This window comes from Alosa sapidissima, chromosome 17 (assembly GCF_018492685.1).
Source record: "Alosa sapidissima isolate fAloSap1 chromosome 17, fAloSap1.pri, whole genome shotgun sequence".
Classification (NCBI taxonomy): domain Eukaryota; kingdom Metazoa; phylum Chordata; class Actinopteri; order Clupeiformes; family Clupeidae; genus Alosa; species Alosa sapidissima.
In genome coordinates this window covers 22,540,124-22,558,169 of record NC_055973.1, presented here as the reverse complement: position 1 = coordinate 22,558,169, position 18,046 = coordinate 22,540,124, and the positions used below count along the sequence as shown (strand labels likewise).

General features: G+C 41.5%; 1 protein-coding gene across 1 annotated transcript; it reads right to left on the bottom strand.

The window, feature by feature from the left end:
- Positions 1-1,068: 1,068 nt before the first annotated feature.
- On the bottom strand, positions 1,069-4,503 carry chmp4c (charged multivesicular body protein 4C). Its single transcript, XM_042067018.1, has 5 exons — positions 3,968-4,503; positions 2,749-2,926; positions 2,324-2,432; positions 1,959-2,079; positions 1,069-1,662 (listed from the first exon to the last, which is right to left on the bottom strand). The coding sequence occupies exons 1-5, from the start codon at positions 4,194-4,196 to the stop codon at positions 1,601-1,603; spliced, it is 699 nt and encodes a 232-aa protein (XP_041922952.1). The 5' UTR covers positions 4,197-4,503; the 3' UTR covers positions 1,069-1,600.
- Between the last annotated feature and the right edge of the window lie 13,543 nt (positions 4,504-18,046).

Here is an 18,046-nt window from a genome sequence, read left to right as displayed (position 1 = left end):
TGTTTTCTAGCAGATACCAGTGAGAATTGAGTGTGCATAATGCAATTCAGACATTTAGAATCATATATGCCTTTCACCTTTTGTTTTTAGCCAGCAGCCAGACCAGCAGATACCCTGTCTTTGCTGAATTACTAAAGCTAAGCAGGAACAAAGGAGGAAATGAACACATTTTGCCAAGTGTGACTTGTTTTTGTGGAAAAAATGTGCCGGACTGGGCGGCGGTCATATTTTGTACCGCCCTGCGGTACATCTAGTTACAAAGATTATAGTGAAAGGTGTTATAAATAACACATTTTATAATTATATAATTAGATTATTATTATTTTTTTACCAATATAAATCACTGGCCTCCCTATCCTGCTTATGAATTGTGTTGCCTAAATATAAATACATGCATCATAAAGAGATCCAGCTAAGACATGAACAATTATGCATGTCTAAAGCACAATTGGTTAGTAAATTATATTATGTTTTGCCATTGCACTGACAATGCTAGAGATATTCAAGAATATTGCACTTTATAGAGTCTGTGCACAGCCTTTAAACTACCAGTGAGTGTTCAGTCACTGTGAAACATCCATGCTTGCAAATTATAAAAATTGTGTAGCCACAAGGTGGCACCCTGAACAATTACATCTAGTGTAGGTTATATTACAATGCTGTTCTGTTTATGCTGGTTATCTGTGGTAGTGGATTAATACATTTACCTGAGTTGTTTAATAAAATCTTGTTAACTTATTTTTTTGTTTTACTAAATTAGACTTGCACTAATGATGTGTTCACCAACTGGCTATAGTGAAAAGGGCATTTGAAAAACAACAGTCCAGTTGGCACTAATACAAGGGTTGCTAGCATGAGGTCATACCATAGGAGATGCTTTGCTATGAAAACTTTTCCTTTACATTTTTGTAACTCTGACCAGCACCACAGAACTGTATAGTGCTGCTTAGCTTAGACAGCTGGTAAAAATAACAAGTGCAAGTAGTACATAGTCCAAATTTTGTCAATAAGAATTCTATCTTGATATCTGTGTATGTCCATTTCAGACCACTGCCAAATCACATAGCATACTTTCAAAATGTTTATTACTTCATCAAATAAAATAATCAATGATTTAGATTATTTACATAAAAATGTGGGCCAAGGGAAACCGATCTCATGTTCACAAGTGGTGGTTATACACCTGAGCTAACATATCTAGAGGGGGAAAAAAGCAAATCTTCAATCATTTTGTCCTAATACAAAGACACCACAGTGAATCTTACAGGAACGTTTTTTTCTGATTCCCACAGACCAAATACATGACATAACATAGTACAGAAGGTAAAAGGGTAAAAGAACCAATATTCACAATGACAGGTAAGGAGAGGACATGAGGCATCTCCAGCACAATGTAGTTTTTGCCACAACAATTATCCTTCATTTTACATTACAATGTAAATGTTTGGCAAGTATTAAAAGTGCAAAATCACTTTTATAAACATGTGATTAGTGTAACTTCAAACTTTTTCTTAAAAGCTCTACATTCTCAGAGACTGTTTTAGCTTCCATATTTGACCACTGACGGCTCAAGACGTTACCAGAGCAGGAGAAAAGCAGCTTAGACTGCCCAAGACGCAAGCCTTTTCATATCTGCATCATCCTCCACGCGCTTCCTTGAGGCTGCAAAGACAAAGAGAAACGTTACCATGAAAGCCATAACCAGTGGATGAAACCATTCAAGAAACATGTGTATACTGTCTACACTGCACTATATTTATTGTCCATTTATTGCACCATGTCTATTCTTTGTATATCACATTGCACTTTTCAGCTTTTTTTGCACTTCTGTTTAGACGCAAACTGCATTTCGTTGTCTTTGTACTTGTACTCTGCACAATGACAATCAATAAAGTTGAATCTAATCTAATCTAATCCAATCTAATCTAAACATCACTCAACATAGCTGTGTGACTTACGAGTGCGGTGGCTGGACTGTGGCACGCTTGGCAACCTGACCGTAGGCGCGCTGGGTAACTTCGCCATTCTCTTGGAGTTCTCCTCCATTTCTAGCTCTTCCAGCTCAGCCAACAGCTCATCCTAGTTACACACACACACACACACACAAAAACAGAGACAAAAGTACTGTATCTACTGTACATAATGCAGAGAAGGAAAAGTTTGTTATTAGGCTAATGGGCGAACAGCTCTCAGCTCAGGTTCATGTACAGTGAACATGTGTAGTCTAGTCAGAAAACAAATGTAGAGCATTTTTCATTTTAACACATTTTTAGAAAAAGTTTATCCCAAAAAAAAAACAAACGAAGGCCTACTAATGTGATACCTCATCAAACTCCTCTCCAAAGGGCCGTGAGATGGCATCACTGATCTCCTTGGACAGATCCTGTTGCTCTTGAATGTCATCCATCAGTGTGTCAATCTTATCCATGTCTCTTTAGAGGGGAAGAACCAGAGTGGGTGGATTTATTGATGATTTCCTCGAGGTAACAAGCTACCTGCTTAACTGCCAGTTCTTCAATTTTCAGCTTGACAGAACTTCCTTGTGGCCTAAATTCTTCTAGTCTTTTTAATACCTGAGTAAGACTGTTTTGTCAATTAGTCTATGTACATTTATTTACCGTTTTCTGTTTATATTAATGCTCCAACACCATTGATTATTGCATTCTGATGTAACTGAAGGCTTGGGAAAATCTTTTATCATGGGAAAAACTTGTTATTATCTATAGTTAAGGTGTCCAATTAACTCACACTTTCTGATGGACTTTTTTCATGGCCGTGGCTGCATAGCCCATGTTCTTCAGCACCTCTGTGTTGATGCTGGTGTTCTCCAGGGCCTCCCTCTGGAACTCGATGGTGGAGAGTGTGCCATCGATCTGAGTGAGCTGCTGCTCATAGCGCTTCTTCCTCTTCAGTGCCTGCAAAGCGGCTGGGCAAAGCATTGGCAGAAAGCAATATGCATTAGTTAGTGCACTTAAATGAGTTATGTCTGTTTAACATCCCTGACTTTTATAAACACACGCACAGTCACATACATTACATGACTTATGTAATTTGCAGACCTCAGCAGCTTTTGATTGCAAAACATATGCCTACTGTATGTTTTACAGAAAACTGCATGAATAACATAATAATAACACCTAACAATGGTTGAGTAGGCAAAATTAGTCTCCAAAGAAGATTCAAGATTGTCTTTATTACATCATTATACAGTGTACAAAAGAGTAAAATTTTTGTTTGTTTGTTTTTTTTGCTCCCCAAAACATAAATAACAAATGAATAGTATGTTGTGTGTGTGTGTGTGTGTGTGTGTGGAGAAAAGGGGGGGGAGTGTAGTACAAAGACGCTCGGCTCAGGCTGGGGTCGTCATATCAGAACATTTGCACATTTAACAGTCTGTGCTACTATTGACACCAAAACGACTTACATAACAAAACTGCTCAGAGATGCACGCTGGCCTGAGCTGGGCATTTTATTTTGTGGACTACAATGGCTGCAGCTATTCTTACTGAACCAGATAGACAGGAAATTGCAGTGGCTTGAAAAACAACAGACCATGCCCATTGGGAGTGAGCGTTAACATACATACCACATCATGCAACATGCATTCAGCCACAACTATTTACAATCGGTCACACAATCAGATATCAAACAGAAGTTGATTTGGGGCACAAAGTGCAGCGCACAGGCCCGATAACCTACCTGCACTCCTTTCAAAATTCCCCAAGATGCCGCTTAATAGCGCACATAGCCACTAGCCTGCAACTACTAGGCCTACGCAAGCCTAAACTTCTTCACGAAAACTAATGCGTGGATTAACGTTAGAGTCGCATCTGTAGCCTATCAATTAGGTAAAAACAAACTGCTTGTGATGACATGCAAATGTGTATCCCCAGACAGTAGAAGACTTGTAGGCCTAAGCGAAATGCTGTGTAACAGGTGCACTAGCTACCACAATCATTTAACTTACCCCGCTTATTTCTGGTGCCATTCTTCCTAGCGATAGCAATTTCCTCGTCGATCTTCCTTTCCAGGTACTCTTGTTTTTTAGTAAGCATAGCCTCCGTCTCTCGTAATTTATGAATGGCTTCTTGAGGAGTAGCCTCTCCCTTAGACCGATGTTTTGACTTCGATTTCGAGGAGCTAGATGAGCTAGATTTTGAGCTCGAACCCGTGAACATTTTTGAAATCTTACTCATGATTGTTATTGGTTTCGTAAATTGTAACTTAATTTTAAATACTTTTACACCTCTTACCAAGTATGAAGAAGTAGGCTACAGTCTAGTGTTAAAAGTTGCAATCCCCGGAGACAAATGTTCCTCACTTTCAACCGCTGAGAACACAAAACTGCGCACTTCCGGAGTCAGGTAGACCTGCCCAGGTACACTCAAATTTTGTCAGACAGGTATTTTGGGCTACAGGCAAGCCAACTGTCACTATCGCTATTGTGCCGTAGACATCACCTCATGAAGAGAAAGATGGCCGTTGGTGCCATACTTTTTATGGCAGGCTAAATGTTAAGTTTTCTAGTCCTATTGGAAAAAGTCAATTTTGTTGTAGGCCTCCACCGCACTGTGCCATTCACCAACACTCTGCATTGTTAGAGAGGGAGGAGATGTCATATTTTAGACATTAGCAAAGCATGCATACAACAGAGAGAGAACATAGGGAGGGGTAGATGAAAAGGTAAATAAAGTAGGCTAGGTTAGACAGTTTAAAAAGGAAGTCTAGCCACTTCCTGGCCCTTTTCCTCAGTCAGTTCTCCTTATCCCTGGTGATCTCAAATATTTCCAAATCATCCCTTAAAAATAATGATCTCTGTTTTGACTTTACTCCTTACATGTATATGCTATATTTTATTTCACAATTATTTAAACACCATGTAACTTTATCACATTGCTCATTGGTAGGCTATTTAGTAGGTTACAAGAAGTCTATCAAATCAGCAGCAGACCTAGGCAGGTTATATGTCAGAAGTGATTGTTAAGCCTACCATAGGTAGGAGTGGCAAACAGATTGCAATGATAACCAGATAAAATGCTACTGAATGTGTTTCTTATCAGTAGCCTAGGCCTATTAATTGTTTTTCAAACATGGAAAATTGCCGGCTACTCTGACCCGCAGTCCCTGCTGCATCTGATACTCCGCTCTTACTTACATTTCTCAAATTGGTGACACCTGAGAGCCAGATGAAGACCTATGGGTCAAAAGGCTTGCTCTGTCTGCTCTGAGAATGAATAGATACATTTACAGCGGGGAAAATAAGTACAAGGATACAAGGATACAAGGAAGTTTATTGTCACACGCATATAGTTACTGGAAGTTACTGGGGGGGGGGGGGGGGCAGTGTGCAGCAAGTATGTAGAGGAGGCTTACTGTAGCAATCAGTGTGCTGTATGTATGTGAAGTGATGACAGTGATGATGTAAGTGTGTGTGTTGGGGGGGGGGGGGTCAGGGACTTACTATTGCAAGCAGAGTACTGTATGTAATGTATGTGAGTGATGACAGTGAAGATGTGTGTGTGGGCGGGAGTGGAGCAGTGACTGTGTGTGTGTGTGTGTAGTGTGTGTGTGTGGGTAGGTGGGGGCAGTGTGCTGTAAGTATGTAGAGGATGTGTGTTGGAGAAGATCCTGAAGACAATGTGCTGTGCATGTGGGGGGGGGGGGGGGGGGGGGCAGTGTGCAGCAAGTATGTAGAGGAGTGCTGTATGTATGTGAAGTGATGACAGTGATGATGTAAGTGTGTGTGTGGGGGTGGGGGGGCAGAAAGGCTAGGCAATCAAGGACATGGGTAGATGGAGGAGAAATCAAAAATAATAAATAAAAAGTGTGCAAAAGTTGGAGAAAGTCAGATATATGTGTGTGTGTGTGTGTGTGTGTGTGTGTGTGTGTGTGTGTGTGTGTGTGTGTGTGTGTGTTTTGACGTGTGATGAAATAAGAAAATAAATAAAAGGTCTGTAGCATAGGGAGAGGGATGTAAAAGTGCTAAAAGTCTTGTAGGTGTGTGTGGGTGTGTGTGTGTGTGTGTGGGGGGGGGGGTCATGAGTGCTGAGGAGTGAATGAGTGCAAAGTCAGTATAGTGTGAGTTCAGAGTTGGGAAATGTTTGAGAGTGCTGAGGAGTGAATGTGTGCAAAGTCAGTATAGTGTGAGTTCAGAGTTCGGATGGCCTGGGGATAAAAACTTCTCCTGAGTCTCTCAGTTCTGGCTTTGTGACTACATAGGCGTCTTCTTGATTTCAGCGGTAGGAATAATCCATTGTTAGGATGAGAAGAGTCCTTCAGAATCTTTTGGGCTCTTAGGAGTACTCTTCTGGAATAGATATCTTGTAGAGCAGGGAGTTGAGTTCTTATAGTACGTTCAGCTGAGCGCACTACTCTCTGCAGAGTACTACAATCTCTAACTGTGGAGTTCCCATACCAGGTGATGATGCTACCAGTTAGAACACTCTCAACCGCTGAAGTGTAGAAAGCCTTCATGATGGATGTAGAAACTTTGAATTTCCTTAGCTGACGAAGGAAGTAGAGTCGTTGTCTGGACTTCTTCAGAACATATTGAGTGTTAACAGTCCATGTTAAGTCTTCAGTAATGTGGACACCAAGGTATTTAAAACTTGTGACTCTCTCTACAGGTTGCCCGCTGATCATTAGTGGGGTGTAACTGTAGATCTGCTGCTGCCTTCTGTAATCCACTACCATTTCCTTGGTTTTATTGATATTCAGTGTCAAGCTGTTAGATTGACACCACTGTGCCACCTCATCAACCTGATCCAAGTAGAACTGTTCATTGTTGTTACTAATCAGGCCCAAGATCACTGTGTCATCTGCAAACTTGATGATGGAGGTATGACTACTGTTGGCTTTGCAGTCATGTGTGTAGATGTTGTACAGCAGTGGACTCAAAACACAGCCTTGGGGAGCACCAGTGCTGATGGTTAATGAGTCAGATGTCAGACCCCCCACTCTAACCACTTGTGAACGGTTGGTGAGGAAGTCAAATATCCAGTGACACAGGGTGGTGTTCAGTCCTAAGGCCTTCATCTTTGTGACCAAGGTGAGAGGTACTATCGTGTTGAATGCTGAACTAAAGTCAATGAACAGCATCCTCACATAATTCCCATTCCCCTCCTCCAGGTGAGTTAAGGTGGTGTGCATGAGGTTTGAGATGGCATCCTCTGTAGACCTGTTGGCTCTGTAAGCAAATTGGAGGGGGTCGAAGGAGGCAGGGAGGGATGAGCAGATAATGTTTTTCACAAGCTTCTCAAAACACTTCATCACTGTAGACGTCAGGGCTACTGGGCGGTAGTCATTCAGACATGATGGACTTTTGTTTTTCGGTACTGGAACAATAACAGACTGCTTGAGGCAAGTAGGAACTGTCTCTTGAGCCAATGATGTGTTAAAGATATAAGTGAACACAGGAGCTAACTGAGCAGCGCAGGATTTCAAAACCCTGTTAGAAATTCCATCCGGTCCAGTAGCTTTTCTACAATTTACCCTCCTAAAGGCATTGCTCACATCGACCTCAGAGACACAGAAAGGTGCATCCTCATTTGCTTCACATGCTGCAGCTAGTCCAATATAGTCTGTGTTTTTCATGTCAAAGCGAGCATAAAAAGCATTAAGTTCATCAGGGAGGGCTTTACTCACATTCATCATAGGAGGGGACTTTCTTTCAAAGCCAGTGATGGTTCGGAGTCCTTTCCACACTCGTGCTGGATCACCCTCCAAGAAATCAGCTTCAACTCTGTCTCTATAGCGCCGCTTAGCATCTTTAATTGCACTACGTAAACTATAAGATGCTGCTTTGTAATCCGTCATATCCCCTGAAATAAGCCCAGCATTATAAGTCATGGTGCGTGTCTTTAATGCCGTTCTCACTTCTCTATCCACCCATGGTTTCTGGTTAGGGAAGCTTCGGATCTTTACAGTTGGGATGATGGAATCAGTTAGCATATTGATGTAACTCAATGATACTTCCGTAAACTCATTGATGTCAGCAGAGTTCGTCTTGAACATCTCCCAGTCAACGTTGCTAAGGGCGTCCTGTAGCCTGGCTTCCGATTGGTCAGTCCAGCGCTTGACCTCCTTCGTCACTGGGGGGTCCGTCCGACTTCTCTGTTTGTACATAGGCAGTAGGAAAACAGCGGCATGATCTGATTTTCCGAAAGCTGGTAGAGACTTCGCTTTGTAACTGTTCTTGAACTGTGTGTAGCAGTGATCCAGTGTGTTGTCACCACGTGTAGGGAAGTGAATGTGTTGAATAAATTCAGGCATGGACCGGTTCAGATGTACTTGATTGAAATCACCGGCCACAATAAGCGCAGCTTCAGGGTGCGTGTGTTGTTGTCTATTTAACACTTCTTGCAATTCTGAAACCGCAGCCTCTGTGTTGGCTTGTGGAGGAATGTAGACAGCGTTGAATATTACCGAAGTAAACTCACGGGGCAGGTAGAAGGGTCGACAGACGATCGCTAGATGTTCTAGATGAGGCGAGCAGGACTTTGAGAGAACGGTGACATTTCTAGGATCACACCACTTGCTGTTCGTCATGATGCAAACACCGCCACCTTTCGATTTTCCAGATTCCTCAGTCCTGTCAGAGCGAGCAGCAGAGAAAAACTCCACCGGAGTGATGGCACTGTCCGGAACAAGTTCAGTTAGCCATGTCTCAGTAAAGCATAGAATGTTACAGTCCCTGATGTCTCTTTGAAACTGTATCCTCGCTCTTAGTTCATCCATCTTGTTCACAAGAGACTGGACATTGGCTAGGAGAATGCTAGGCAGTGGAGGCCTATGAGCTCTGTTCCGCAATCTGTTACGGGCCCCGGCTCGTTTTCCTCGGTGTTTTTTCCTTCTGCGCCGAGATGCGTCTCCATGGTTCCCTGATGCATCTCGGAGAATCTCAGTCGGCCAGGTAGAATCGTCAATTAAAACATCCCGAAACAAAAAAGGCAATTCATTTCCGATGTTTCGGAGTGTAACGCCATCATACGTAATCAGTGCAGTGGAAAAGTGCAAAAAATTAGTGGTTAATAAAAGGTAAAAGAGTAAATATAAGCACAAGTATTGAACACGTCAACATTTTTTTCAGTATACTTATTCAAGTATACTTCCAGTGAGGCTATTCACATGAAATTTTCACCGGACATTAGTATTAACTTAGGTAATCCACACATATATAAAAATCCAAACATTAATGTCTAAAAGTAGAGTTATGAGTAAAAAAGTGGAATGGCACAGGGAAAAAGTATTGAACACGCTAAGAAAAAGCAGTTCACAAAGGCAAGGAATGGCAAGGAACAAACTGGAACCTATAAGTAGTTAGAGAAATTATCCCTCCTATCTGTGCAAAATGATATAAATTGGGTTAGTACATACTGGTGGGCTATAAAAAGGTTTTTTGTTACCAAGGTGTCACACAAAAAACATTTCATGATGGGTAAAAGCAAAGAGCTCTCCCAAGACCTTTGCAACCTTATTGTTGCAAAACATATCAATGGAACAGGTAGATGCACTTCAAAACTTCAGAATCATCCAGCAAGCAGTATTGGAGCCATTATCTGCAAGTGGAAGGAACATCACTGCATCATCAACTGGCCATGCACAGGATCTCCTCGCAAGATTTCTGACCATGAAGTCAGAAGGATAGTCAGAAGAGTAGCCCAAGAGCCAAGGACCACTTGGAGAAAGCTCCAGAAAGACTTGGAGGCAGCAGGTACAATTGGTACAGAGAAAATCATAGGTAATGCACTTCACCGCCATGGCCTCTATGCACGCTCATCCCGCATGACTCACATATTGCTGAAGAAAAACATGTGAAAGCTCATTGAAAGTTTACTACACAACATTTGGACAATCCTATGAAATACTGAGAGAATATATTCTGGTCAGGCGAGGGCAAAATTGAACTTTTCGGATGTCATACTACACAATATATTTGGAGGAGAAATGGCACGGTGCATCACCCTAAAAATACCCTACCAACAGTGAGGTTTGGAGGTGGTGGCATCATGGTGTGGGCTGTTTTTCATCTCATGGCACTGGCAGACTTCATACAGTTGAAGGAATGATGAATGGAGTCATTTTGTTCCGGGAGAATCTTTACATCCACCAGGATGATGAGGATGAGACATGGCTAGACCTTCCAGCAGGACAATGATCCAAACCATTCAGCAAAGGCAACTCTAAATTGGTTTCAGAGAAAGGAAATCAAGGCCCTGACTTCAATCCAATTGAACAGTTTTGAAAGTTAACTAAAGATCAGGATTCACAAGAGGGACCCCTAGAATCTTCAATATTAAAGGACTATCTGTTTAAAAGAATGGGCCAAAATCACACCAGAATACTGTGACTGATTAGTTTCGTCATACAGGAAATGCCTTGAAGCTGTCATTACGAATAAAGGCTTTTCCACAAAGTATTTAAGACATTTCAGCAGGCGTGTTCAATACATTTTTCCTGTGTCATTCCACTTTTTTACACATAACTCTACCTATGGACTTTAATGTTTGGATTTTTTTATGGGTGGATTATCTGAGTTAATACTAATGTCTGGTGAACATTTCATGCAAATAGCCTCATTGGAAATATACTTACTGAAAAAAATGTTGACGTGTTCAATACTTATTTTCCCCGCTGTATATGGACAAGGAAAGTTTATTTATATAGCACATTTTACACAGGGTGTCAATGTGCTTCACATAGGCCTAAGCAAAAGCAGAGTGATAGGCCTACAGAAAAGCATAAAAGGGCAATATTAGGAAATTGTGTACAGAGAAAATAGTTCGGAACTATATCTATAAGGCTCTGGCTGAAACTTGTTAATTTTGACAGCTAGAAAAGTGTCACTGACAAAGCTGGGCGATTTAAGTGCAACAAACTTTAGTTTCGCAGAGAACGCATATGCTACTACAAATCCATTGATTACATGCACTGCCAGTTGCCCTTTGAAAATAATAATAATTAAAAAAAATATGATTAGGCCTATTGCGTTTCCCAAAAGCGTAAGTAGGCCTACCTAATTTTCTCCACATAGCCTGTATGGCTATATCCCATCAAATGTGCCAACATAACAGGCTACATTACGGCAAGTAGGCTACAGAGGTGCAGAAAAAGTCTTAGGTGCCAGATATTCCATGAATTCAACTCTTCAACTCTTCAACTTTCCAATCCTCCACTGATTTACTGCTGCACCTGCTGTGCATGCCGCCACAAAAACTTGCATACACGGATTGAGACTTGACGTGAGATTCGACCGTAGCCACTGCTCACGTTCAAATTGATAATGCCATGCTTTGCATGGAAATGAGCGTAGGCCCTACGCCTGTTATGTCATACACACATTTCATAAATTAGGGTCCATGTGTCTACAAGATTTGCCTTACAACCTTTTGCCATGTGGCAGTGTCATTTTCAGTCAGAACAAAGTGGTCAAGAGAAACATTAAATCAATATTTGCCAGAGGTATGAATACTTTTGTTCTTAACTGTGTATAAATAAATAAATACATAAATACTATATACTAAATGTATATATATATATATAGTAGGAATGCCACTGCAGCCCACAGAGGGAATTTCTCCTCTGTGACTCCGGTGGGTGTAAATATATAGTGTGCCGTGCTGCTGCACTGACCTTGCCTTTGAAACACAGAACAATAGGAGACAACTGCTGTGTTCTTTTCTAAAGCCCCTAATTGTGGCCTGCCATTTTCTCCTTCAAAATATTCCACATGCCACAAGCAGTGTGGCCATAATCACCAGCAAGTTCTGCCTGATCGTATGAAATAAAAAAAAAAAGAATTGGGAATCAATTCAAATCAACCCATGTCCTGATTTTGGACTCACAAATGCATGGCTCAGAAATGTTAATTCCTTTTTATGCTTTTTAAAGTAACACTTTTGTTTGAAAGTGTTGAAGTATTCTTCATTACTTTTCAAGTTCACTTTACACCCACTTGTAGAACAGGGTCTTATTCCTTAAGCACCCTTGTTATTTCACTATTGACGTCTCTATTCCTGTTATGAACGTGTTAAAATGTCATAAGGTGAAGACAAAGCATGGTACGTGTTCAACAGGTCAAACCAACTGTCACGGTGACAGATCCTCCGCAGTAAAGTGTCGGCACCTAAGACCCTGCTGCGTCACTCTTGAGGCCTATGGCTGCCTTGATCCAGCGCGCTTCCGTAACACGACTGACCCTCGTCATCGTCAGCAGCCTCCCTACTATAACCTTTGCATCTGGGCAGGCTATTTCAAGCCCAGCCATGTACATCCTAACACCATTCCCAGCTGTTCCAGGCCCTCCACCTCTCAGTGCAGAGCCTATAGCTCAGGATACCCAAGCCCCGCACTGCGTCCCTTACTGTTCCAGTCAGACAGTACTCTATAATACTTCTTGTGTCCCCCTCCATGAATAAAACACTAAAGATTTACTTTCTTTTTCTTATCTACATATCATAATAGGATTGTTATAATGTATGTCATGTAATTGAGTAATGTAAATTGAAACCATTAAAACCAACAAATATTGTCTTACCACTAGATGGGAGTATTCATACATGCACCGTTTTTTGTAACAGCACATGATATGTATGATTATATATGGATGATATATGCAGGCAGTAGCACTCTGATGAAGAATTCTGGGACAAAGTGTTAACATCTTGCAGCTACTAATATTCATGTGAATTTTCTATCAATTCCAATCGTCTGCTGTTCTTCACATATCTCTTGAAGTGTTTGTCCTACGGGACTTCACTTAGTATGTCTTGCTAAGGGCACAGTGTCAAGTTTGACTTTGAATTGTCTTTGTACTTTGAATAAATAAAGCGACAGCATTCCAGATTTCAGGATGGTTTTAGAGTGTCACACTCTTGAGCTAGCATTCAGAGATAGGCAACTGTGGCCATTTCAGCTAAAGACAAGTGATTGTGTGTTAGGCCTACATCTCTTATGAGACTTTTGTGGGACACTATATAATTCCACAAAATGGTGTCATCAAGCTCTTGTATTCACCAAAATTAACTATATTTATTCTGTTAAAAAATACCACATACAATACTTAAATGTTTATTATCGGCATTATTGAATAAATTGGAATGATGTGTTTTTCCAACTGTCATCTAGCCTGTAGATTTCACACCCTGCTAATCTAGAAAGATTAAGGGTCTGGCCACGAATAATGTAATGACCCAACTCGAGGGGCGGCACCAAGCGTGCATTTGAAGATCTCACTGCACGCAATTGGATAAGACTATACGACCAACGTGTACTGACTGATTCCGGACTTTGACGCAATTGGATCACACTGCAACTGTCATCTGTTTAGCTCGCCTTTGGCCCACCTATCAGATACACCAATGTGATGGGCTACCCGCAATACAAGTGGCAAAAGTAACGTGCATCATTACTCATTGGCAGAGTGTCTCGCAGAGACAATTGAGCTCTTGCGAGAACTCGATTGGTACCACCAATCGAGTGGTACCTGGATTTTCCAGGGTAACTATCTCATTTTTAAAGAAAGCTCACCTGGGGGCATGCAGTTGTCCAATGTGTTACAGGAATGAGCATGACATGTACATGCACTGCACATGTATAAATGTTCTGACATCTCTTGTGGGAAGTTTGCTGTTCACTGTTTACGTGCTATATTAGCACATTAGCATAACCCCCCCCCCCCCCTCCATGCCACAGTCGAACTGTGGCCACACTTACACATTTTCTTAAATAGTTAAATATATAGACTTTACTTTATTTCTGCATTGTTGCACTGTTGACTTACTCATTTGCACTATCACCATGACCACTATCACCATTGCACTACCACCATGACACTCATTCACACAGTGTCACGGACAGAAGACGACCCAAGAGCGCAAGTTCAAATTCAGAGTCTTTTTATTGAAGGGTTCAGGGGGGGGGGGGGGGGGGGGAAGAGGAGTGAGAGAATCGTGAGGTCTTGGAGGTTCCGGTTCCAGGGGTGCTAGGAGTGCCAGGGGTGTCAGGGGTTCTCGGGGCTCTGGGGTTTTTCAGAGTCCTGTGGGTTACCTGGGCTCCAGGGGGTTCCAGTCCAAGGTGCTGAGTGTGTGTGTCCCCCAGTGATCGAGCGGCGTCTCGGGCTGAGGGTGGTGACGCGTCTGGGCTCGCTCGTCTGGTGGTCGGAGGCCTGGGGGAACGCACACACAACAGCAAGATGAACAGCAGGCAGTAGTACAGACCAGGGCTAGGCACTAAACGTGGTGAGACAGAAGGCAGATTCGAGTTACCGGGGGGGCTGAAGATCGGAGAGTAATCAAGAAGATCCGGAAGGCAGGTCGGGATAAACGGGGCAGTAGAACAGGGAGGCAGTCAAGAATGGATCCGAGCCAGAGAGTAGACAGACAGACAGGCAGACAGACAGACAGACAGGCAGGCAGGCAGGCAGACAGGCAGGCAGGCAGGCAGGCAGGTTACTGGTCCAGGTTTGAAGACGATCTGACAGGGCTTGGCTGAAAAACAGGGCTTTATATACTGGGAGAGGTTAGTGGAGAAATGCAGTGCAGCTGGCAGAGTAATTAGAGCAGAGTGGGGCAAGGTGAGGATGGTGAGTGGGAAATGCAGCGCAGCTGGCCAGGTAACAAGAGCAGAGCAGGGCGGAGCCAGGTGGAGCTCGTTAGGCAGAGTAGAGAGAGAGTGAGCAGAGTGGCAGAGAATTGAATTCAATTAAGGTTGTTACCAGGGAGAGAGAATGCTCATGACACACAGAGCACCTTAGAGCACCTTACCATACCTTACTATGCACAGAGAATCACAGGCTCAGTCCCTGTCTCAGTCATTGCAAGCGCCTCTGATTTATTAATCACCACTATGTGGATACTGTTTTTAGAATTGATTTAGATTAAGTGTTAGTATAATTTGTATTTTAGTATATTTTTATATATTGTATTAAGTGTTAGTATAATTTGTATTTTAGTATATTTAGCATATTCTTTATCTTCTACTGTCCTTACTGCTTAGTTGTGTTTTTATATTATATACTTTAATTACTCTTTCTGCTGTTAAAGAATGTGTTTGTCTTGTATGTATGCTGCTGAGACCTTGAATTTCCCCTGGGGATCAATAAAGTATCTATCTAAGTTTTTTTTTTTTATAATTAAAGTTTTTATTTGAACAATTGTGGTACATATCTCATTCGGACAAGACAAGCACGGTCAGACAGTTAAATTAACATATTTAGATAAGTGTTCCTGGTTGAGAAGAAGAAAAATAAATAAGTGAATAAAGATAAAGCACAAAGTATAATCTAATAAACACCATACAAGAACATAAAAGCAGAGAAGATGAATGTGCATAGTCTTCCTAGCACATCCCAGTAGTTAAAGTACAAGTCCAGAGGTCAGGTACTCTGCAAAGAAATCCCAGCTACCCAATACCACCGGTCCTCTACCCTTTATTCTAGCAAGCATGACCTCATACGACACTGTCTGGCTCATTAAAACTTTCCAGTCCTGGAATGTTGGATTTATAGGTGACTTCCAATGTCGTAGTATAATTCTAGAAGCTGAGGTCAACCCAACCATCAGCACTGAGTGAACATCTTTTGTCAGCTGTGGTATTACAGTTTTATCTCCTAGAAGACATAAGCGTGGACACACCGGTAGGTCCACTCCTATCCACGTCTCAAGAAACCCCAATATTCTACACCAGAATGGCTTGACCATAGCACAATCCCACATGAGATGCAGAAATGTGCCTGTTTCCTTTTTACATTTCCAACATATATTACTAGTTATTAGTCCTATTCTAAAAAGTCTGCATGGTGTCCAATAAAATCTGTGTAAGATTTTGTATTGAATAAATCTACATCTAATTTCTTTAATATATTTACCATTATCTGCCAGAATTTGCTCCCAATTATCTTCATCAATTTCACACTCAAGATCCCTCTGCCAAATTATTCTTAGATTTTCACATGTGCTCCTGTTCAAACAGATGGATTTATTGTAAAATACTGATGCTTTATGATTACGTGGATATTGGAAATAATCAACTACTGGATTGTCTTCTTTTATTGGCTGACTTTTTCCCATTATGCAGTGTCTAATCTGCAGGTATTTCCAAAAGTCACCTTTCTCTCTGAGATCATACTCCTGAGTTAGCTCAGCAAAAGATTTAAAAAAGCCATCTTTGTAGAGGTCATTAATTGTATGAAGTCCATTCTCTACCCACCTTTTCCAAAACACTGTTTGTTTCCCTATTTTAATTTCTGGGTTAAGCCATAGTGAGGCATATTGCTGTTTGTGATGTGAGATTTTATGTAGCTTATGAATTTTTGCCCAAACCTCCCTAGAGTGCTTAATAATTGGGTTTTTATCTCTCTCCAAACCAGTCACCTTTTGGGATAATACCTGTATAGGATGAAAAGGTTTGGCGAGACTCTCCTCTATGGTGACCCATTTTAAACCAGACACCCCTCCAATCCAGTGTTTAGCTATCTTAGCCATTTCAAAAGACAAGTTATACAGTCTAATATCAGGTAAACCCAGCCCACCTTTATCTTTAGGTGCAAACAGTTTGCTCATTTTAAACCTAGGTTTCCTCCCCGCCCAAAGAAATTCCTTGATGAGATTATCATGCTGTTTAAGAATATGTTCTGGTATGCTGAGCGGGAGCATCATGGATATATAGTTAATTTGTGGTGCAACTACCATTTTGATGACATTTGCTTTGCCACATAAGGTCAGTTTTAACCTCTCCCATTTCCCTATATTCGTCTTGATTTTTTGAAGCAATGGGTCATAATTTAATGCAAACATATCACTTAAGTCTGGACTCAACTTGATACCCAGGTAGACCATGCCCTTTGGGACCCATTTAAAGTTATACTGTGTCATTACATGTGGATGACAATGTTTGGATATTGGCATTGCTTCAGATTTGGTCCAATTAATTTTATAACCTGAAAGATGAGAATATCCATCGATGGTCTCCATTAAGGCAGGTAGGGAGTTTTGTGGGTCACTGGTTAGAAAAAGTATGTCGTCAGCATAAAGCATTAGCTTATGGTCGCTACCCCCTCCTTCCACTCCTTTGATAGAGGGATTTGCTCTTACAGCTATGGCCAGAGGTTCCAAAACGATTGTAAATAAAAGTGGTGATAGAGGCCTGTCGTGTTCCCCTGGAGAGGTGAAATGATGAGATCAGACCATTTGTCATGACTGCTGCCTTAGGATTACTGTAAAGAATCGTGATCCATTTCATGAAACCAGCTCCAAACCCAAATCTTGACAGGGTCGAGTGAAGAAAACCCCACTCGACCCTGTCAAAGGCCTTCTCTGCATCCAATGAGACTGCGGCCACTGGTGCAGTGCTGGAGGAATTCAACCATATCAAGTGTATAAGCCTTCGTAAATTATCAGAAGAAGATCTACCCTGTAAGAAACCAACCTGGTCAGAGTGTATAATGTCTGGTAAAACTTTTTCTAGCCTCAAAGCCAGAACCTTGGCCAGTATTTTGCTATCTACATTAATCAGGCTAATTGGCCTGAAATTGGCAGGATCTGTATGGTCTCTGCCTTTTTTAGGAATCAGTGATATAAGTGCGTCGTTCAGAGATGGTGGAAGTGAGCCGGTCCGAAAAGCCTCTTCGTACACCTTAGTCAGAACTGGAGAAATTATGTCTGTATACTCTTTATAATATTCAACAGGAAACCCGTCGGTTCCAGGTGATTTCCCTGTTTTCATAGCTTGAATAGCCTTTATGACCTCTTCTTGTGAAACTGGTTTATCTAAAATGTCTACCTGTTGAGATGATAGACTTGGAAGAGTTATGGTGGAGAAAAAAGTCTGCAATGATGTTTCGCTTGGCATACCTTCTGATCTATAGAGCTTCTCGTAAAAACTTTGGAAGACCTCATTAATTACTTTGGAAGATGTTATTAGTGAACCCTCTCTTCTTATCGCAGGAATTACATGAGCAGAGTTTTGCTCCTTAAGCTGTCTAGCCAAAAGCCTGCCCGTTTTCTCTCCTGCTTCATAAAATGTTGTTTTCAATCTAAATAAAGCATAT